Here is a 23,731-nt window from a genome sequence, read left to right as displayed (position 1 = left end):
TATCGGGTTGATGTCACCTTTCTTTCTAAGATGTGATCTCACTGCAAGACATATAGTTACATGCAAAATGACATCTGGGAGGTGATGTTAAAACCCTCACAAAGTAGTGACCAACGATAAGAGAAAACGTTGGTTTGAGGGCTTTTGTTAATGCCAGTTTCTGTTTTTGGCCATCAGAGGCAAAAACAGAAACTGGGATTATATTCCCAAAGAGAGATAAAATGGTTGGTCAAGAACTAAAACATTCTCATCTTAATTGAATTTAGCCTGTTCTTTAGTGACTGGACATTTACTTACTAATTAAGTTTGAATTAATTGGGATACTTTGACAGAATTTGTTGGCTTTGCAAAAATGAGTCATTTGTTCTTAAATTTTCCACTAATCTGTAAATGTCTCTTTAAGCTTTAATTCCTGGATTTTATCAAAGATTTTAGTACAGCTCCTACATATGAATATTAATACTATGCCTCATATTTAATGTTGTACTAAGATTTTACTATTACACATATACTTTCTTCTTAAGTGATTTGAATGGCTCGAGATATCAGATGTCACCAAAGCTTTGCCTGAGGAGAAAAAAGACCAAAATGGATAAAAGTGATTATAGAGGATAATATGATTAGGCATCCCTGGTTTTTATTGTGAAGCTCCATCTATTGTACCAGTGGGTCATTATGTGATGCGAGTGTGAGAGGAGGAGAACATCTTCCCCCAGGGTGATGATGCTGGGATGGAGACGATGGAGAAGATGAGGCTGAAAGAGACGGCCGAGCTGCAGAGACAGCTGTGATGAAACGGGATCTGGAGAAGTAAAGAAACACGAAACGATGGTTCCATTAAATCATCCAAATTTTAGCAAAACGATATACAAAAGAAATATACAGAGGAATATTTAAATATGTTGTAAAAGCCAGATGCATAAACTCCTTAAGCTTGTTGTTGTAATGTAATAAACTGTACATGATTTTAAGCAGTGACATGCACATGTACTGTTGACTGTAAACCTACAATGCAACAAAGACTAAGCAGCAAGAAGAGAGTAGTCTGAAACAAGAGAAGAGGAAAAGGAGAAGATATTAGGGTGTGTGTGTGTGCGTGTGGGTGTGTGTATTTGGGAGGGGGGGACAAGTAGGGTGGGTTTCCCATAGGGTTAATTACATCTCTGTTCTCTGTCAGTGTGGCTTTCTCCTCTGCGATCTGAGTAGCCGCTTCAGGCTGACAGGCCACACCCGACATGCCCACATTCACAAAAAAATGCACACAAAAATACTCCCACACACACATTCACCATTAAACATCACGACACAAAAACAGAAAAATGTTCCTCCTGCTCCTACTTTTTTTATTTCTCTCCTCTCGCTGAGAGAAACTGTAAACTCGCAGAGGTGCATCCCAGGAGAAAACTTGTTGTTGAGAGCCGAGTTCTACACGCAGAAGAAAGCCTGTGCTTGTAATAGCTGTTAATTTTGCATAAATCATGCAGAACATGACCCACATGTAAATCACTCATGTCAGCAGGATATCACTTCCCAGCAGCTTCTTCTTCTTCTTCTCCAAGGGGAACAGCTTTACTTTTCATTGTTTTGTCTCATCTATTATGTTTGTCTTTGATTTTTTTTCCCAAGAACAATGACATAAAAATCTATCAATATTTGACATAGATTTCAGGATGCAATATGTTGTCATGTTAGTATTCACACAACAGTAAAGCGAAACTAGTTGATCAGACGCTAGAAATATATTTGTGTTTTTTCTAGCTGAGAAATAAATGTACTATGGATTTGTGGTTCACAAAACTATGTCTGCAAGGGAATTTATCAAAGAAGTGACATCTATCAAAACATATCTCTTCACAACACAATATTTTAGGGTTTATATTTAGACATTTAGCTTTGCCCAGAGCCTCAGTCGAACAAGTATTTGACAGCTTTCAAAATCACGGAATTAGATTCATTCATCTCCGTGTTCTCGATAAGCAAGGAAAGAAAAAAGAAACAAAAAATAAGGAAACAGATTTTTTGAAAAACTTATTCGCTTTCCTATTGCTTAAGACTTCTTTCCCTTTTATCCATCCATCTTATTTTTTTTTCCTTTCCTCCTTCCATGTTTGGATCTTTCCAGGTTCCATATTTGAATCCAGCCCAGTGGATAAATATCTGCCTTAAAATGACTGTGAACAATTGTATTCATACTTTATAAATGGGGCTGAAGAGAACAGCCAGAGTTTCCAGAGTTTTCCATAAGTCTGAAAAGTTATGGAAAAGTCTACTGAATCACTGTCTGACAGACTGTGTACGTCTGAAAGGAACTTCAAACCTTTATCAACCCTCTCCTCACCCTAAACTCTTGGGTGAACAAAGATCGCCCCAACAGAAGGTGTGTGACATACAGAAGGTCACAAAGACTGTATAGATTAGTTCCTAAAAGGGTAATGTGGTCTATTTCGTATGTTAATGTTTATGACACCATCAGGAACAAAACACTGTGTGTGGCAGGTCTGGAAGGGCCTCCAGAAGATAAAAGAAACTTTTCTTCATTGTTAAACATTGGGTCTATTTTGTGACATCAAGCCAACAGTGAGAATGAAAGGATCAATTTTAAATGAACCGAAACTCTAAAGTCAAATTTCACATCTGTCACAACAGAGAGAGCAACAGTAACTCTAAGCACTCAATTTGCTTCCAAGTGAATTTAGGATTTTAGTTCAGTAAAAATGTTTGTTTGAGAAATCCCACCAGCGTTCCAGAGTGAGATCTGTTCTGTGCAGAGCAAACAGCTCAAACTGCATCAAGCTGCATGACTGGATGGAACGAAAAATGCTTCAAAATACTTTCTGCTACTGAAGGCGACTGCGTCACGTCACAACAGCAAAGATTTCCATACATTTTCCATACATCATGTGATCAACAACACGATGTTACTACTGGTGGAAAAAACGAAGAAGACGACAGGAAGTGGTAGAAGAATTATGGTTTAACAGGATTTTTAATGGAAACGCAGCTAGTGTTAAGGTGTTTTGTAAAAAATTGAACCTTACACTACAGCTCTGTAAAATATGTGTGAAACAACAGCATCAATTTTTACCCACTGGTACCTTTATGATTTATCTTTGGCAGTGAGGTTGGAGGGCCTCCTTCCCATGACCATAGTCTTTAACTTCCTCCAGATTCTTTGCCATATTTAAGGGCTGCATCACTCCAACGTGTTAATATTACTTTCACTCAGAAGAAACATATTGGTACAATTAAATGATGACATCAAACATAAATCTGCCAGGTATATGATATAAGTTGGGCTTAGCTGTACATAACCCACTATACTCAGACTATGTTATGATTTTGAGTTGCTGATGGAATTTCTTTCACCTATAACCACATTTTTCCCCCCAAAAGAACAAATATGTGAAATTCTTAACAGGAATGTGTCTTAGAATTATCTCAGTATTTTAATCATTACAGATACATTTTCTTCCTAATGTTGCAATAAAAAGTTATCCTGAATGAGAGTATGTATGCACAAGGGAAACTCTTTGAAATTTCTTTCATGAGCTTAATTTTAACCGAAGCCAAGCAGCCTTCTTTAATAACAAGGAAGTGCTTTAAACCAGATTTTTCCCTAAATTTTAAATGAAAACACAGATACCAGCAGGCAGTCGCTGCAGTTGTCCTCTGAAATCAGAAGCAAAGATAAAGAAACATCAAAGCCCTCCTTGTGAGAAGTCTGGAGATCCCGGCCCCTCTGTAAAGGAGCTATTCACACAAATAACACAACATGTGTAATCCTCCTGACAAATCAGTAAATCTCTCTGTTCTGTGCACCTTTGTGGTTGAATCCCGCAGAGATGCGTCCCTCAGATCCACGGCCTGCTTTATTAACCAGTTTTTTGCCTTAATTAGCTAATAGGATTGTTTTAACCATGATCCAAGAACAGAATAGCCCACGGGAAGACAAACACCGACTCTGTGGAAGTGTGTGTGTGTGTGTATGCATGCAAGACTGAATACATACATACGCCTGTATTCTCTCTGTCAGGAGTGAGTCGATGAGTTGTGTGTGTTAATGTGCACAAGCGCATACATTTGGTGTGATTGAGCGCCGCTTGTGCCTGAGTGTGCATGCACGAGCCCTTTCATGTGCGTGTGCATTTGTAATCTGAGGCAGCCACCACTCTCTCTCCTTCTCTCCGCCTTAATTAACGGGGCTTCTTGCGAGACTTTCCTCCGGAATATGAAACAATTTTACCTGATGATGCAAACAGCTGAAAACACTGCCTCTCTTCGTGCCTCGACTCTTCACCTAACACTTTCTTTTTATGCGAGAGCGTTAATGGCTGCCAGTGCTACACTTGTAGTTTTTATATCTGTGTCTTTTAGTGGTGCAGCAATTGCCAAAAGGCTTATTTTGCTGCAGGAAATGTGTGTATGTAAGCAAAATCCTTTGTACTGTGTGATGAAAAAAGCTGTATCACAGCTCGGCAATGATGTTCCTGCAGCACAAGAGCTGGCTTACACATCCATGGACAGATGCACACAGTCCAACACACAAATTTGAGCCTTGGAGAGGTCCAAGGAAAACCTTGGAAAGAGGGCAAGGAGGAGACAAAGCAGCGGCAGAAGGCACAGAGGAATGACAAATATGGGAATTTAAGAAACTGAGCTGTGAGCGCAGCCAAAATATTGAAATGATTAATAGGATTTTATAAAGTAAAATCTCTAAATCCCTGTGTGTCCTTCCCCTTGGCTGATACAGTATTCATGTGGACATACAGTTCCCAGCAACAGAATTCATATTTCTTTGACATTCTTACATTTTTTTTATGTTACAACTGCAAATGTCCATTTTATCGACTATTTATGCGATAAACCAACAAATCAACACATTAATCACAATTAATTCTTTCAGCTCTACACTAAATCTCTCCATAACTCATAATATCCCAAGAAAATGCACTAAAGTTTATGATTATAACATTATAAAATGTAGAAAATCTAAAGGAGAATAAATACTTCTGCAAGACTCAGGGACTCCGCTCAGACAGGATTTATGCTGAAATGCCCTCATGATAAAAACAAATACTAAAATCAGACTATAAATATACTACATACTCAATGAAAGCACATAACAAATTACTCCAGCTGCCATTATATAGACAGACATGAGTCAATAAGATCAGAGAGGCTGTGTGTCGCTCAATGCGGCATAATAAAGGATGGCAGCTCATGGCCAAGACGCAATGAACAGATCCTAAAATTGATTTCCCTCTTTGTCCTTCTGTTGCAGTGTGCTGTGTGCGATTCTCCCAGGAGCCGGCCGACCAGTCAGTGGTGCTGGGAGAACGAGTGGTGCTGTCCTGCGTGGTCTTCAACTACACGGGCATCGTCCAGTGGACCAAGGACGGCTTGGCCTTGGGCATCGGAGAAGGTCTTCGAGGTAAAGGGAGGGCGAAGAAACTGTGTAAAATGAGGAGGGGGGAAAAAAGAAAAGGTCCCGCTTTATGCAGCTGCAGAGATCAAAGTGGAGTAAAGAGGAGAATTAGTTTAGATATGGTTTCGGTTCAGTTGGGGCAAAAAGAAACCTGGGAAAAAGGTGTTATGGTTGAAAAGTTTAGTTTTTACAGAGGTGATTGGTGTAGCGTGCAGGAGAGAGTTAAATGCTCAAAAGTCTTCACTAGTGACAATCTGGGCAAAAATGAGTCCGGCGTATCATGGTGAATTAGAGAAAATCCCTCACACTGCTCATAAAAGCAGACACGCATTCGCATTTACATTTTAAGCCGACACGCACATCCGGACCAGCTTATTGAGGGCGAAACAGAAGAATATCCTTCAGTTCAGAGGAAGGGAGAGCGTCACATGAAACCAAAAGAAGTCAGAGTTATGGGGTCAAACCTTTTCCACACAGAGAAGCAGCTCTCTCTGGTGATCAAAGGGACCAGAAATGAAAAAGTAATGAGTTAGAGGTCAGAAAAAAGTAAAAGAACTTACCACAGTTATTTACATGAACAAGATTTTGGCCACTGTGGATCTGCTGGTACGTAAATATTTTAATTCAAGACACATGTTTGGCAAGATTTTCAGTTGTCAAATGGAAATCAGCTCAAAAAGAGCCTAAGATCTTATCTGTATATATTTAACAGTTTAGTGCAATGCGAGTAAGAATAAGTCTTAAGTCAAGACTTAAAACATATTCTGATGAACTAAGAATCATACATTAGTTGGAATGCTTGTTTTTTAATAATGCATTCATTTGTCTCTTTTTGATCGACACTGGCTACATGATGATGAAACAGAGTCTTTAGCAATATCTTAGGGGAAGATAAGAATGTCCCTTGTTTATTGTTTGTTTGTTTTTGTAATAGTCAGTATTTCACACCATAAAGTGAGTCAATACATCAGTTCAGGTTTCACTTGTACATTTATTCTGTGTTACACTCCTATACCTCTAAACTAGTGCTAATGCAAAATAAGCATTAAATATGCTCCTTTTTTGTGTCAGTTTGGCTTTAGAAAATCCCTGTTCAGTGTAAAAATGTTCAATATGTTTGATTTTCATCTACAGATTATGAATTGCAGCTGAGACTTATTAAAAAACAATGAAATCACCCTTTAGTCTTCAGGAGTTGACGGGAAGGTGAAGTAGATGCCAATAGCATTGTTAGCGGCTAACAGTTAGTCATTTTTGACATTTCCACGGTGCAACAGAACAGATCACTCCTTCCTCGTCTATCACCGTGTTTCAGTTTCATCCACCTGGTGCCAAAAATGCAGACAAAAAATCAATTAGGTCTTCTTTACAGCTTTTCTAACACTGTCACTGCCGAGCCCATTTTTATAAAGACTGACTGGTGTTACATGATGAGACAGATTAAATGTAGAACTGCAACTATGTTTCTTCAAAATCTGTGTCCAAATCTATCTCAAAATCCGTTTTGAAATCAAAGTCAAATGTTGATTTTATTTACGTTTTTCCTCTGTTTTGTTAACTCGTGTGAGTTTCTAACACTCCGATATTGGAAAGCATTCTTTGTTTACAGCCTTTTTTCACACCTGTTGAAAACTGTTGCACAGTGCTTTAGCACAGCCTACTAAAAATACCAATTATCTACTTGCTACTGGATAGCCTGGGAGTTTCCTAACGTTGCAAATGAATGTTGGTGTCTGGAGAGAGCTGGAGTTGAAGTGGTTCAAATGTAGCTTTCTGTTCAACTGTCAGGAAATTCAGGAAAGGAAAGTAAGTCTTGACCCAGGCTCCGTTCACCAAGGGAAGATAAACTGCTGATTCAGACTGATATCTTCTGGCAGTGAAGAGAGCACTCGGAGGAACTCCTGAATCCCACCAACACATCCTCTGTCAGAAGAGGCAGAGCGTCAGAGGAAGTTAAGAAGCTCCTTAATGACAAGGTGCTGCGCCTGGATAACATTCTCCCAGAGCCGGTAAAGGCTCTGACACTGAAGTGTAGCTCCGGCTGACATGACTTTTCAAATCACGTGGAGGTCAGGAAAGTGCCAAAAAAAGGGCAGGCAAGAGAGGCACAACGCTCACTGTCCACAAGTAAGCTAAGAAAGATTTCTGAGAAAGAACTTCATGTATGATGTTCACATGCAGAGCTCGACCATCATCACCCTTCACAGGATCACTTCGACTATATGCCCTAAACATGTTTTCGTGCCATTTATAACACTACAAATGAATTCATCTGGTCCCCGATCAGTTTGAGTGATACAAAGTTCTAAAATGTATTATGACAAATTAAAACTTTCTTCAAATTGACAATTTCAGGTAAACAAAAGTATTTGTACTTTTTGCTTTAAATTCAATTTAATTGAAAATAGGCTCAGACACATTTAGCCACTTTTACTCAAAAATCACACCTGACATTCATTAAACCTGGCCAAATACAGCAGGCATCCAGTTATTGTTGCTCTGCCATGATTCGTTTCCTGAACAAAAGGAAAAGAAACAATCCACCCCCAACAATGAGGAAAGTATACATTTCTTAATATGCATGTTTAATTTATTGTAGGTAAAACAAAAAATAAATCAAAACAACTTTACTCTGCATTTTGTTAATCTGATTGAGTAGTTTCAATTCAACAATTTTGGCCTAAATGTTAAAACGTTTGGACATCTCTGCTGCAGAGATTGAATGGGGAGGGTTTGGGGTTTTGAGGCAGAGGTGGAGGATGGGTGTAGATCATATGATTTAAGAAAGAGCTGAAGACATGAACTCTGACCTTTTCAGGAAGCAAAAATATTGATGAAATAGTTCTCGTATTCACTAAATCCAGCAGCAAAACTACTTGGCGTTAACTTCTTAGCATTGCAGTTTCGTGTCATATATTTGGAGCAGCGTATTAGTTTATCAATCCATTAATTATTAATAAGCATAGGGAGCCTTACACTATATGTGAGTGAGAGAGGAAGTAAAAGAACATAAGCTGCTCAATAAAATAAGAGTTTTCTGCTGTAGTAAAACAAAACTTCTGATGGTGACATTTCTGATTGCGAGGCTGTTTTTTTATTAACTTTATTTAGTGATCAGCATGTTTAACTCGGGTATAACTGAGCAGGCTCTTGGTATATGTTCCAGACTATAAATATGACTCTACGGCGTCAAAATCTTCCAGCAGGCCGCCGACATTTCCAAATCCTACGTAATCCACGGCAGATAGAGGTTGAAGGCTCAAAAGGATGAAATAAAGGAACTTTCTGTGATCCTGTTGCTGCTGAATCCTCTTGTTCCTTCTCCGTTGAGCTCGGTGTTTCTGAACGAAACTCTCTCCTCAGTTATAATTACAATAGCAGACAATTTTTAAATCTATAACTGTTTGCACAAAACACATAGCAAAGAGCTAAAATGTACTTTTTTTTCTCTCCTTACCAAAATATTGTCGAACGAAACCACACTCTGCTTCCATTTTTCATTATTAGGAAATCTGGAAAATCTGATCAATTTTACCGACAGTTTTTGGCTGTGAGCTTGTTTGTTTGGATTGGTTTCGAGTCTGTTTAGCACATTATTTCACTGTTACATTCTGCAAACCTGCAGCCTCGAAGTTACAGAAGGACGTCTTTAGCCTGTTATCAAGCAAACACTCCAGCTCGGCATGCGCAGGGTCACACTGTGATGGTTTAACATGTGACGGCGATCTGGTGCTCAACTCATTTTACCTCGCAGGTTCAGGAAAGGTCAGCAGATCTTTTTTCCGTTACTGCCCCTCATCGTCACTTTCAGCTTCCCAGATTCCCTCTGTTGCTTCTTCCTCGCATCCGTTTCTCCTCCTGCTCTCTGTTGGTCATTAATGCTCCCTTTGTCCTGGTAGCCCTTCACAACACTGTCCTGCTGAAGACCACTCTTAATAAGCATGTTGTCCTCTTTGTCTGCTTTTTCTTTGCTTTTCGGCCATCCATCACTGCCTCCTGGCCACCTTTCAGACCCAGCTGCCATTCCTTCCTTCATCCCCCGCCTGATATTTATGTTTATGTCGTGCTCTTGACCGGCATGTCCAGCATATTGGAAGGCTGTAATTTATTTAAGTGTGTAATGAATATATTATGAGCCAATGAAGTGGTGCAGGTGCATGATGTACGTTGGGTAAAAGAGGTTTTCGGGAAACGTGACCTGCATGGCTAAATGTGGCTGTTTTGGACAAGTGTAGGCATACATTGTGCTGCAAATTCAAACCTGCAGCTCACCCACGCGCGTGCCTTTCATTCAGCTAAACAGCTCAGCAGCACTTAGTTGTGCAGACAGATATGAAATGCGTTCAGTTGGAAGAGATTCCTATATAATCAATGCACAGGTGCACATGTAGAGCAGTGAATTCCTATGAAACACACTCATCCGTTCTCCACCTGCAGACGTCAGTGGTATCAGTTTATTGTTCTTCCTCCTGCTCCTTCTTCCCCTTCTCCCTGGGGTGCTTTCACCTCTGTGGTTGCTATGCTGCGAGATGCTGGAGTGGGTGATGTAATCTCCACTAATACTTTTGCCACCCCCCCCTGCACCCCTACCTTCTCCTCCTCCTTAATTCGCCCTCCCAACCCGCCACCCTTCTTGTTTCTCTCTCTGCGCCCCAACCTGCCTCCCTCCCTCCTGAATCCATGATGTCATGGGAGGATCAGGCACGCAGGATCAATGAGTGCCCCCTAGTGGGACGTCACGCTCAATTATGTCTTTGTGTGAGAGGCGATGGTTCAAACATAAAGGAGGGGGAGTGGGGGGTGCTGCTGTAATTGGAAGAGCGCTGCCTGTAGTTTTGCAGTTTTCAAATCACACAAGGATTGATTTGGCACTTTTCGTATATGCGACTGTGTTTGATCCGTCTTTCTGCAGATGTTTATCTATATATTAGTGAATGTGTGTGTGTGTTTTTACCATCTTATGCGTGTGAAGGAGGCACATTTCTGATCTCCAGACAGAGCAGTTAAGACAAAAAGAAGCCTTTGAAACATCTGAAGTAAACGCTCAATGTTCCCAGTGTGGTTCGATAACAAGCGATGACATTTCTGCGTAACTGCAAGTCCTACTTTCTGTTTGCCACCTCTGATTCATCTAATGAGATTTTGATTCGGCATTTATCTATTTCTGAAGAGCTTGTACCTTTTGGTGCTGTAAACAATGCAGGCAGGCGTCAGTCTTTCGCACATTTGAAAGAAAATAAAAGAGAATAGTGATGGATGACTAATACATGACGTTTCTGCTCTTAAAAATTAAGGAACTGTTGAGGAGTAATTAATGATTAAGGATGTTAATTAATGTCATTATTAGGAATTTAACAACCAGAAGCAAATTCTGCTTTATAAAAGAGCGAAGGTTGATACTCTGGCACAGTTCAGGTCCTAGATAAAAAAGTATCTCATTACCCTTTTTCACAAAATAGTTGTGTCATAATCCTGCAAAGAGGAGCCACAGCTCAATAATTTGCGAACATCTGAGCTTTCATAATTCAAGCCGGTGTCACTGACGGGGTCGATGCAGAGATATACATTTCTAAACGTCCCAAAAGGTTAAACACATCAGTGGTATTTGACGGTATTTTAATTTTGTTCTATTTTCAAGCATAACTGCTGCTGAAGTAACTATAATTACCTGAAACCTGGGGATCTTGTCTCTGCAAACTTTGGCAGGTGTTGCCCAATATCCATTAAATATGCACTGCAAAGAGATGATGTCTGTGCTTCGATCTTAAATCCTCAGCCAGCCAGCTGCAAAGACAGCCTGTAATCGCTGCCTCACACAACTCAGCTCCAACACTGCTCTACCCCTAACAGTTTGCTTTGTCTGAAATTCACAGATATTCATATTTCTGCCAGATAAACCCATGCATTTTATTTACAAATTACTTATATATTGTACATTTTTGACGATACTCTGACTCCTTCTAAGTTTAAAGAGGAAGTATTATGTGAAATTGACTTTTTTGAGCTTAACATCATGTTATAATGTTATTCCCTCATCAAAAACATACTTGTAGTGTCACCTTGATTCTTTCATGTATGTTTCAGAAATCATTTAGTCTCCCATGGCAACCATTCACGTCAAAGGCAACCTAGCTCCATTTTCGAATATTTTGCAGCTCCTCCTCAGAGCTGCAGTTTTCAAACAACAGAGCACCTTTACCCTGCAACTCCCCCACTCAGCTCCTTCAGACTAGCCAGAAGCAATTAGCAAACATGTGGTGGTACTGCACATCTGCTGAGCTCGTTATACAAGCTACTTCTCAGTGCAACGCTGGTAAAAACGCTGTGAAAGGGTTAATAGAGGAGCCATGTTGTGATGACTTCCTGAAGGTGGCGATTCATAAAGAGCAGGAGCTTTTAAAGAGACAGAGTCTTTAGCCTTTTTTCAAGGCTAAATTGTGAAGTTAAATTTCTTTAAAGTCATATTTGGTATATGTAGCATTTTTATACCAACTCAAAGTAGCACATTTACTTTATTGTGCTATTAAATGGCTACTGAATGGCAATTATGTGGAAAATGTATAATACTGCCCTGTTAGGCTGATTCAAATGGTTGATTTCAGAGCAAATTTTGGGTGAACTAAAACATCAGAGAGGAAAATATTTGTGATATTTCTGTTTCTTGATTGCATCGTTGCTGTGCGCCTCTTGCAGCCTGGCCCAGGTATCGCGTGCTGCGGGCGCTGGACACCGGCCAGTTCAATTTGGAGATCTCACACGCTGAGCTGTCAGATGACTCCCTGTATGAGTGTCAGGCCACGGAGGCCGCCCTGCGCTCCAGGAGAGCCAAGCTCAACGTACTTAGTAAGTGAGCTGCTTCTGTAAGAGCAACGGTCAAGTTGCTCTGTTTTTTTCTTTTTATATCATTGTTTTCCAACCTGTTTCAATCATCCTTTTCCTTCTATAGAACTTTGAGATGCTCTATATTTGGGTTGGCTCACGTGACGAAGCTTTGGGGTCTTCTCTAAGCGTCAAACAAAAGAGGGTCACAGTTGACCATGGCTGTTTTAAAGCAAGTAGCTTAGGACCATTTCACTTACAAAGACATTAAACTGCACAGATCTAGAGTCTTCTTAATGTGAATAGTATTTGCTCATAGACAGCTCTTCTTGTAGGAGAGGGAGCTCCAGCCTAATCATTAATTATTACATTTCAAGTTCTAAGTTCATGAAGTTGGAGGACAGCTTTTATTTGTCAGCTTCCCAGGCTCTGACACCGGACACACCACATTCCCTGCTTCCTCAGTTGGTCAGCCTCCTAAACAACCAACCATCTAACGTCTTCCTTACATCACCAAAGGTTATTCTTATCTCCATCAGAGACCTCTGCACATAGATCCAAAAATAAACAGATTTCCCTGAAGCAAGAGAGGCCACAGCAGATGTGCACAGCCATGAATAGCCTAAACATGTTCAGCATAGGTCCACATGTCAAAGTTTTCATTCTTCCACTAATTGATGGAGAAAAAGTAGTAGTAGAGAAAAAGTATAACATCTCAATATATAATGAACTATTAGCTTATTTAACTGATCCAGATCTCAATTACTTGTTCTGTTGCTGTGTTTATAATTTGTTTGCTTTATTACAAAGTGTGTGTTATAGATGAGATCTCAATGAGACAACCTGAATAAATACAGGTCAAATAAAAAAAATAATAATAAGATAGAAGGAAAAAAGCACTTCTGAGACATTATGGTCTTGGGAAAAGCTGAAGTCTTTTAGTAAGAGGCCAAGTCAAGCTGTGAATCACTGGAATGTATTGTGTAATTAATGAGTCACTGCAGCCCATGTCTTGATAAAAGACAACGTCCTGCCCTCAAACTTTTACCCAGAGGGTTATTTCACCGCACAGTCATCAGAAACGTCTAAGGAGTGTTCATAAATTACACTTTTTCATAAATTACACTTTTTTTAAAATTTTTTTTACTGGTTTCGCATAAAAACTCCAGTCATTCTATTGGCATCAGCTCCAACAGGAAAAGAGAGATGTTGAAAGGGAAAAATATGCATTAAAATAAATAAATAAAAAACAGACTACTGTGTGGCAAACCTGAAAGTCGGATCATTATGTTTTTTCACATAATGCATATTTTCTTGCTTCATTCTGTCCAGCTACATTTTGTATCCTTGCAAGTTTATTATAGAGTGAAAGTAGAGTCTTTTTATCAACAGAGAATATCAACTTTAAGATGAGCACCTTCTCTTATGCCATTATCAATGATACTTTGAGTCATAACAGTCTTGAGTTTCACTAAAAGGGCCAAAATATGTGTGCAGTTCAAGCTCAGTGCTCCCAGAATATTTTGAGATATTAAATCAGCGAGAAGGTTAAAAGTCAGAAAGTTAGACTCTCCTGAGGAAAACGCTTGAGAGCCCTTTTGGACTTTCCAGAAGGTGACATTGCACTTTGCTTTTGATTGGTGAGAAAAATTCCACTTCTAAAGTGTGAACTTCTTTTGAAAGAAACTTATAAGAGCCAATATTCCCTTGACCTATGGGGAAAAACTGGAGTGTGTGTGTGTGTGTGTGTGTGTGTGTGTACAGATGTGGCTGTTCTTTAAACCTGAGTGCCCTTGCGTTAAAGTCAAGAGTATGGATTTGTGTGTCTGTCCTGCAGTCCCCCCTGAGGATCCGGTGGTGGAGGGAACGCCGGAGCTGCTGCTGATGGCTGGAACTGCATTCAACCTGACCTGCGTAACCCGCGGGGCCAAGCCTGCAGCTCACATCCAGTGGACCAAGAATGGCATCCCTGTGGAGGGAGCACACCACTCTACGGTGACTCACACACACACACACAAACTCTTGAATGCATGAACATATTAACACTCAGACTTGCACCGAGAAGAAAAGCCAGAAACCTCAGATGAGTTTATAGCATTTAAATATATGCAATGTCTCAAAATTGCTTTGAGAAAGACATTCTTACAAGAAGCTTAATTCTCACAATCTCCTCAACAATAAAATCCAAACGCAACATCTTAGCAGAGAACTTGTTTCTCAAGATAAGGTCTGAAACCTCCTAAATGCAAATCAGAGACAATAAAAGGAACAACTTTATGCCTTTGAAGCCGACAAAGTAGTAAAATTATCACTGCACCGCAATTTCTTGCTGCAGTGCATGAGATGAAACGTGAGGGAACTTAAAGAAATAGGAGCATGCATCTTGAATAAATTATAAATGAAATAAAAATTCAATGACGGATGCTTTTTACTTCATAAACATTATGAAGATTATCTAGCATAATAATAATGACAATTATAATAATTTACAAATGTCAAACCATCAGTATTCCTGTAACTTCTTTGCCAGTTTACATTGTGCAGCAGTTTAAAACAGCTCAGTTACCTTTTAACAAAGTAATGAATGAAACTGCACCTCTGAGACATCACTTTACTTTCAAATTCTGTTTTTTAATAAGTGTCAAGTTTTTGGCCTCTTCAAACACCTCGGCTTCTGCCCAAACTTGAAAAAGGCTTGCTCCCATCAAAGAGACGCAGGAACAACTCATCTCAGTGTCATCTTTTTATTTCTCTTTTCTTTTGTCTTTAAATCACTTCACTTCCCAATACAAGACCACCATGATTTGTTTGAGTGGTCAGAGTAGACACACCAAGCAGGTTGAAAACCTACAAACAAATGAACCAAAATTACTTGCAAATTATAGTGAACAAAATAAATTTCCAAACAACATTAATTTACCATTAAGTTATCAGTGAATAAACAAACAAACACATTCCATAAACAAGACTGATTAGGTTTTCTGAATGCAGGTTAAATGGTTTGATGTTCAGTCCCTACCAGTGGCGTCTCTGTGGAAATTTGGAGCCGAGTTCTTTGTCTGAAGGGATCATTCAGAACACAGGTGTGCCGAGTTACTTTATAGGTTTCTTATGGGCCTGAGAAGGGATGGGTGCGCTTGATTTCCTGTGAGGCGCGTGCCAGTTGGGTGGAGATGGTAATGCACTCACATATACACCATTTGCTGTTTTAACTTGACAATAAGAAAATCTTAAATTAAACCAACCTACCCTCTTCAGGACCAATACCGTCAAACAGTGCAGGATGATGTCAAACGTTTCACTCCTATTGCTTGTTTTCACAATCATTTCAGTGTGAATGATGACCCTACACTCTTACTTTTGACTAAATAAGGTTCTAGTACAACAATTATTACATCTAAATAAGGAAATTGACTAAAACATACAAAACAGCAGTAGAGAACATGAAGAGGTTTCTTCTGATGTTCAGACTTCAATCCTAATGGAGTTACACTTGTTAGAGAGAAGAGTTGCACCTTTTTTTTGAAGATTTTTCTTTTTGCAAATCCCCAAAACAAGGTAATATGTGTTAGAAAGGCATCAAGTTTTATCTCAAAAATGCTAAACTCTGGATAATTTGGGTATAACAGATGCTAATATGAACTGAAAGGTTAATAAATGTTGAGTTAAACATCCAATAATAAGTTTCTTCAGCCAACTGTATTTGAAAATGTGAACTCTTTGTTATATACATCAGACAGCTATTGAATGTATATAAAGCAACTTTTCCATGGTAACCTGTTAACAGCCTTACGGTGAATCTGGTTGGTGAATAACAGCTGCTAGTTGTTTAAGATCAGCAAAATATGGCCAATAATCTCTTGCAAAAAATGCCAAGAATGGAAAACCTGAAATTTTAATAAAATGTAATGTTCTTTATTTTTGTAGTTAAACAGCTGATTGTATTTTTGTCACAGAGTCTGAATGTGTCACCCATAACCTCAAGTCATAAACTCACATAAACATAGTAGCATCAGCCAAAGGATCTGTTGTTTTTAAATTGCTGAATTATTTTTAAACCAAAGAGAAAAAGCCATGGGATTAGAAAAAATCTCCCTTCTTTCCATGTGCCTGATTTTGTGCTTTCATCTTCGACATATGAAGAACAGAAAACTTTGAGTAGTTTCCAGGCAACAAAGGAAAGCTAATTGTGTATCAAACCACAGTAGATAGTCGACAATATCAAAATCTGAAAAAAAGGGACAAAATATATGAAAAGTAAAACCATATTAAATCATATTTCATTTGTCATTAGCCACCACTTGTCTAATTATTTCTAACGAGGCTGAGAAAGGTAGAAATTAAAAAGCTGGTAGATGTAGATGAAAAAAGCAGGAAGAAGCAGCATTAATTATTTATTTGGTTATGATGAATTTATGAAGCATTCAGAATCAGTTACAGTTGCAGAAATTAACTCCGGCACAGAAGGTTGGAAAAGGACACAACCAGCTGCAATTCACTCCTGGGTAAATATTTCAACTATTCTTTTTCTTAAACATTTGCTCTGCAGAGACCTGCTCCATACCTGCTGCTGGTTACCTGGATGGATGTTAATTTCATCACACTCTATAATACAGAAGCTATTCAGCATACAAAACATTCAAAAAGTCACACAAACATATTGAATAATCAGAGAATCATGAGATAATAATGAAATTATGAACAGCTCAACACAAGTATTCATCCACATGTCAATGAAAATGTGTTGCTTTTTTAAACTACCTGCAAATATCTTCACTGTTGTTTATAAGTGCACATAAATACATGAGCACTTAGGTTATGGCATTTTGTGCCATAACCTTAGGTGGATTTTGTATTTGATAGATATAAGAAAAGCTGTTTTCACAGACTAAAACATGGCATATCAGAAGCTCAAATATGAATTTTCTTGTTTGCTGTTGTTGTTTTGCTCAGCTATAGGTGAAGGTTGTCTGCAATATTTACATGTTTACTTTTAAACGCCGAAGGGGCTTCTGCAGCTCACTGTGCCTCAGGCTGAGTGGAAATGATTCAGGTGTAGAACATGGCAGGTATTTGAATATATAAACACGGAGCAGAAGTGTTGCTAACATAAGTAAATTAAACCATAAGAAATAAAAGAAATAATGAATAACTTAAGTCTTAAGACTTAAGTTATTGGTTTCAGTAAAATATGCCAGCGGCTCCGTCCAGGAAAAGTTTTACAAATATCTCAAGCAATACTAGATGTTTAATTGGGAGAATAATCAAAACAAAGTCCATGTAGTTAATGTAAAAAAGCTACATTTATGTTATAATAAGAAATATCCAACTCAGGTGTATTCTATAGTGCTGAAATGTTGCAACAAATGTCATCTCAAGGCACTTTACAAAAAAACTGATTCAATTCAATCATAAATACATTTCATTATTTGTTTAATATAGTCAGATTTTATTTATCTAAAGCTAAAATTAGATATTTCCTCTGAAAACATCCAGATGCAGGAACTTATTTGATTGATTATTCATCCATAATCAGAAAAGTGTTAAAATAATAACTAAATAAACAAAGTTATTGCAAAATCACAAGCAAATTACCAAAAAGCTGAATAGTTTTGCAAAAACTAAACATGGATGTGTACATAAAGAAACCTCTTCCTCTTTACCAAGTCACTGCTCTTTGATTCTGTGAAGTTACAGAGCAAAAAACATGCCAAACACTTGTTGCCCTGTACATATGTAACTTGCTTGTAGAGCAACTTGAAAGACCCAAAGATCCAAGCCATGTTTTATTGACCCTGTAAAGCTGAGACCGCCTTCAAAACGCTCGCAGAGACACTTCTGGACAACCCAGGAGCTGCTCAGGTCGACACCTCGTGCACTCTGATATTTTGCACTCTTTCTCCCGCAGTCAGACTCCACGGGATCCTGTTCTCTCTCCCGATCACGTGAAATCATGCCTGCAAGCCTCGCGCTCACATATGCTCACTCATGTTTTATTATGCACACAGAATCAGCATCAAACACTCACACTCCAACACAGATGTTTTTACATCTCTCTCAGACAGTTTTATCCCCCTTCCACACACACACACACATGTGGTCATGCATATTTCATCCTGCTCCTGTGTTGCACCGTTACTGACCGCTCATTCATATTCAGAGTCGGCTAGTAACTAGTTACATTTACTCAGATACATTTACCTGAGTAGCTTTTTGGAACAGATTTACTTTTAGGAGTATTTTTACTGCGCTGCACTTTTTAATTTTACTTGAGTAATTTTATTATGAAGTATTTTTACTCTTACTTGAGCAAAATGTCTGGATTTTCTACCCACTGAATGAAAAACAAATGTTTTAATCAAAAATCCACCAGACAGACACAAACACCTGCAGTTTTTGTTCAAACTTCAGAAGTTTTATATTGAAAGAAACTGATTTGGAAAAATGTTTCTTTAGCCTGATTTTGTTATTTTGTAATTATGTTATTTATACATAATTATCATTTTGGTCTTTAAAATATCAACATTTCCACATAACTTTATATTTTGGTCCAGCTGATGAGGTAATCTTTAAATATTAAATGATTAATATTTTGATTGTTAATCAGTGGTTGAGTCGCCTTTTTACCAAATAATTTCTTACTCTTGCTTTATTAATTTTGTGGACGGCTACTTTGACTTTTACTTCAGTAAAAATATGTTGAAGTAGTGCTACTCTAATTTTTGGGTACTCTGTCCACCTCTGTTTATCAGTAACTCGACAGATTTCGAAGCTGTATTCACAAAGACAAAACCTTCTTGTTTCAACAGATGGGTTGATTCAGGCAAAAAAAAGGAAAAAATCAGTTTTTTCCTCTCTCTGTAAAGTATTTTTTATTATTTGCCTTTTCTCCTTGACCTAATTTATAACTTTTCCTTCACTTTTTCTTGATTTTGTCTCTTGCTGTCTCCCTTTTTCCCCCATCATTTTTCATCCTTCTCCTGCACCGTTCTCATTCTTCACCTTTCTGACTTTTCTTCGTCAAACAGGAGGTGCTGCCAGACAGGAAGAGAGTGACGAGTCGGAGCTATCTCCCCATCACTCCAGTTGACACCGACAGCGGCAGCAATTTCACCTGTGTGGCCAGCAATCCAGCAGTGCCAATGGGCAAACGAGCCACTGTCACTCTCAACGTCCACCGTACGTTGCTGCTCTCCTCTCTGTGGTTGTTAAGAGTTAAAGGACCCAGTCAGCTGGACGAAAACGAAAAACAAAGCAAAGCAGCTGTAATGATAATTTTTAAGACTGCCATTAAGCTCTATTTTTTAATAGAAATTTATTTATTATAAGCTCCACATTTTTTCAGGCATCTTACAATCCCAACTTGTGCTAAAATCATTAATTTTATCAGAAAAAAAGAGTCCTTGAAAAGGTCTGAGCATCACGCAGGCTTTGAGCTCTAAAAGCTTGATTACTTTTTTGTGTAGTTGATTAAAAATAACTTGGTGATAACATTTGGATTTTTTTTTTTTTTACATTCACTCAACTAATTATGCAGGTTTTGGAAATAGCCATATCCACAAGGGCACAATTATTTTAACCCATAAAGACTTAGAAGATCCTCTTTTATTGTGATTGCAAGATCTCACACTGGACAATTATGAAAATACAACCTTATTTAGAGTAGGGTAGTAGTTTTTATAATGGTTATTGGGTTATTAGCCAGTTATTAGTAGAATTATTGAAAGTCCTAACAGTTCACTATATATCTAAAGCAATTATTAAAGATGTAATTTTTAATATATTCTGAAAGTGTCGATGAATTTATTCATTTATTTTGCGACAAAAGTGAATATGTAACTAGATGGTTCAAAATCAGAAGTCAAGGAAATAGTTATGCCTTTTAAAGAAGGATATTTTGTTAAACTTGTTTCTAGATAAAATATAGTTACAGCCTAGTAGATGAAGTACATTAATGCCCAATTAAATCTAAAATATGTCTTATTTAAAATTATTGCTAAACAAACTCTGATGTACGCTTTAGTGCATCGACCCACCCTAAAAACACTTACAACTACCTATTTTAATAACTGAAACATCAAATATACCTTAATATGAATTAATAAGCACAATAGAAACATTACTACAGAAGCTAACATTTACAGTCTTCCTTATTTTTGCTCTTGGGGGTTCAGCCAATCAGCGCCAAGGAAATCATGCAGCTTCTAGATTGAATGTTTTGCAAATGCCAGCCAATAGCAGGTCAAACAGCAATGTGCTTCTTGACAAGTTGCATTTCCTTTTTAATATTTTAAAAATGTGCTACAAAAATAAACGTGAATAACTTGGATTCACATTCCACAGAAAAATCTGAAGAGTAGGGCGTCCACTGTATCCATAAGCAATCAAACATATTATTTCAGGAAGTAATTTTACCGTAATATTTTGAAAAGCAGTAAAATTTAGAGTGAACTATATGTTGTGTAGCTAGACACCAACGTGTTAAATACGTCTCAGGAATTCAGCATTTTTTATGTTAAACTTGTTGGCTTGTTTGACTTCAGTTCAGGTCCTCATTGATTTATGCAAAGGAAATAAGAGATTCACTCTGTCAATTTCTGCTTACAACAGACTCTGCATCTGTATCTCCCCCTGTGCAGACCCTCCCACTGTGACCTTGTCCATCGAACCTCGCTCTGTCCTGGAGGGAGAAAGAGTCACATTCACCTGCCAGGCCACCGCCAACCCGCCCATCATGGGCTACAGGTCTGATTGATGACAACTCTCATGTTTGCACAGATGGCGAAATGAAAATTCAAGCGATTACCCTGGGGAAATACTAAAGTTAGACAGTGCCACTGACCCCGTAAGGAAGCCTCTATTATTAAAAAAAGAAGAAGCTGTGCTACTGACCTGATGCCGTGAAAGCAAATTTGCATTATTGTCAGTGATTGCAAAACTAAAAGAAAATATATGAATTTACAAACAGAACATGTAAAACGTATCCTAAGTGACTGGTTTTTTAATTTTTTTTTTTTTTTTGAAAATACAGTGCTGTGAAGAATATTAACTGACATTAAAACAATGTTAATGTCAGTTAAAAATAAATGCAGTTTGAAAATATTGGAATATTAATGGAAAAAAGGCTTTCCAAATTAACATGGTCATATGTGGAAAGTAATTGCCCTCTTAAACCTAACAACTGGTTGTGCTGTCCAACAACCGCCGTCAGGAGGTTGTGTTATCTTATATTTTATAACTTTGGAAGAATTTACGCCTGCTATTTATGCTTTAATTCATGCATATTGGAAGGTTTTGATTGTGAACAGCCTTCAAAGTCATATATCGAAATTGACATGACGCAAGCCTTGCCTCCAGGCGAAAGTAGAGCAAAACTATGACAGCGTTATAATGGCATAGTGGAACTCAATGCGTTTACATTCCAGTCCGGTAGGTGGCAGTAAATACACCTGAAGTTTGTTTGCCATCCCGCAATAAAATACAAAAGAAGAACTCAATACATTACCCCAGATATTTTTTGAGTCATGTTTGTCTTATTAGCCAACACTGAGAAAAATCGACAGGCAAGAAAATTCCCCAAGGAGTTCTACATCCGGTCTGTAAGGTTATTTGCGGAAAACAACGGAGAAATAAATGACAAAGCAAAGTCTTTGGCAGCCAGAGGAAGAATGAGGGCCATAGTGTAAAAGCTAACACTTGACGCATTTTGCACGTACAAAAGAGGTGAGTAATGACAGAAATAACTGCTGGTGACACTCGGCCTTCATAAATTGCTTAAAAATAAATATTAGCATAAAAATGTGCTTAAATGTAAATAAAAGTTGCTGTGTTATTTACTGGCATAGAGCTACTATTGGAATGCACACTTAAAATCAAGCATCACTTATTGATCTTTGATTTGACTATCAATAAGTGACAAAAATCGGATGTTTATGATTTACCTTTCTGCAGACGAACGTGGTAGTTTCCGTTGATCACAGTGAATTGAACTGGACATGAGGTGGCTGCAGGCCTTGATCCATTTCTTGCATTATTCCAGGCTACGTTTGTGTTTTGGAAGTGCAATAAATTATATTCCGCTCTCTAAACGGCTGTCGGAGTTGCATGTTCCCCACTGACAACATTTAACCATGATTTCCTATTATTATTTTCCTCGAAATCTCTCTGACCGCAGCGCCTTGGCGATAACTAACCCCGGGAATGTTGAGGGAAGTTCAGTTCCTCCTGATAATGGGCGTGCACTTCCGGACAAATTGCAACCGCGATTAGTCAGTTGCTGACAAACACCCTTGAATAATTGATAGGTGGCTTCCTACCGTATCAATTGGATTTGGGTCTGGAGATTAACTGGGTCACTCCGAAATTGTCGTTTTGTTCCTTTTTGGTTTTGTAACCCTTTACAGATTAATAAACATCAATAATCTTCACATTTTTTTGCATGTTTTATTCTTTCTTTAGATGGGGGTGCAATGTGCTGCTTTGAGACCGTTAAGCCTACTTCATGTTGTCACACTGGTTCTGTTTGAGTGTTTGTTTGTTTTTTAATTCTACAGATGATGTAGTCACTAGGGTAGATAAATTAGTTTCTCCACATTAGGGCAGATTGGTTTGAATAGCCTCTTGCCCTCATCTATGACGTCCTTATTTGGAATCTAAATTGTTGAATTTAGACTGACTGAAATATGTTTGACTTGAAACATTTAAGTGTAGCAAAATGACAAATCTATAAGGGGCAAATACTTTTTCACAGCACCCTATTTGTTCAACAAATTTTACCAGCCTTTGGAAACAATTCCTAAAAATATCCTTCCCTCTGCCAACCACTGCAGCCTAGAGGTCTAAATGAACTCATATCTGCATTTGGCTTTAATTGTAGCTCAAGATATGAGGAAGGTTTTGATGTTGGTGGTCCTGCAGTGCAACATTAGCAGCCTGATCGGATGATCAATGCCAATGGGTTTCCTTTCATCTCCTCCAATCTGCTCGTGTTCACTCTGAGGAGCTGCTCCTGAATTGTAATTTCTGCTTAGAGAACAAAATTTGTGAAACTATTGAACATTTTGTGTAGCCGAATGGAGAGTTTTATCGTAAGCGACATCTCCGAAGTACTGAAAGTGCAAAAAATAAGGCTGAGGTCTGAAACTCTATCAGAGAGGGTCCTGATGTGGGAACACCGCCAGGTACTTAGGCGCAGAGCCTACAGAATGCGCATTAAAATGTCATTCTGTGGAGAATGTGCAATATGGTGATATGATTTTCAGCTAGATATTTGGCAAGCAACCATATGGATTTCAGAAATTATTCTAATTTATTGCAGAGTTTCCCTTGAGCATGAGAATCGAGTCATATTTTCTTTTATATTCATACAGTGAAAATCCCACATTAAGATCCTCACACAGCTTCTGAAATTCCCTGCAGGCAGCCCGACTTAGTAATGATTTGCAGCCGTGTGAAACGTGTTAAAGGGTGTTGTGTTTTTCTCCGCCA

General features: G+C 38.4%; 1 protein-coding gene and 1 long non-coding RNA gene across 3 annotated transcripts in view; one reads left to right on the top strand and one right to left on the bottom strand.

The window, feature by feature from the left end:
* The window catches only part of kirrel1b (kirre like nephrin family adhesion molecule 1b), a 99,888-nt gene that overhangs the window by 51,926 nt on the left and 24,231 nt on the right, over positions 1–23,731 (top strand). For both annotated transcript variants that reach the window (XM_007552027.2, XM_007552026.2), the window contains exons 2-6: positions 5,282–5,431; positions 12,119–12,268; positions 14,082–14,239; positions 19,273–19,423; positions 20,884–20,989. In XM_007552027.2, coding sequence (XP_007552089.1) covers positions 5,282–5,431; positions 12,119–12,268; positions 14,082–14,239; positions 19,273–19,423; positions 20,884–20,989 — 715 coding nt within the window. The remainder of the gene's footprint in view (positions 1–5,281; positions 5,432–12,118; positions 12,269–14,081; positions 14,240–19,272; positions 19,424–20,883; positions 20,990–23,731) is intronic.
* Positions 603–23,724, bottom strand: LOC103137987 (uncharacterized). The gene is made up of 2 exons (XR_476200.2): positions 22,186–23,724; positions 603–802 (listed from the first exon to the last, which is right to left on the bottom strand). It is a non-coding gene; the product is annotated as an uncharacterized LOC103137987 (long non-coding RNA).

The sequence above is a fragment of the Poecilia formosa genome, unplaced genomic scaffold, assembly GCF_000485575.1.
Source record: "Poecilia formosa unplaced genomic scaffold, Poecilia_formosa-5.1.2 Scaffold45, whole genome shotgun sequence".
Taxonomy (NCBI): domain Eukaryota; kingdom Metazoa; phylum Chordata; class Actinopteri; order Cyprinodontiformes; family Poeciliidae; genus Poecilia; species Poecilia formosa.
This window is presented reverse-complemented; position numbering and strand designations above follow the sequence as displayed.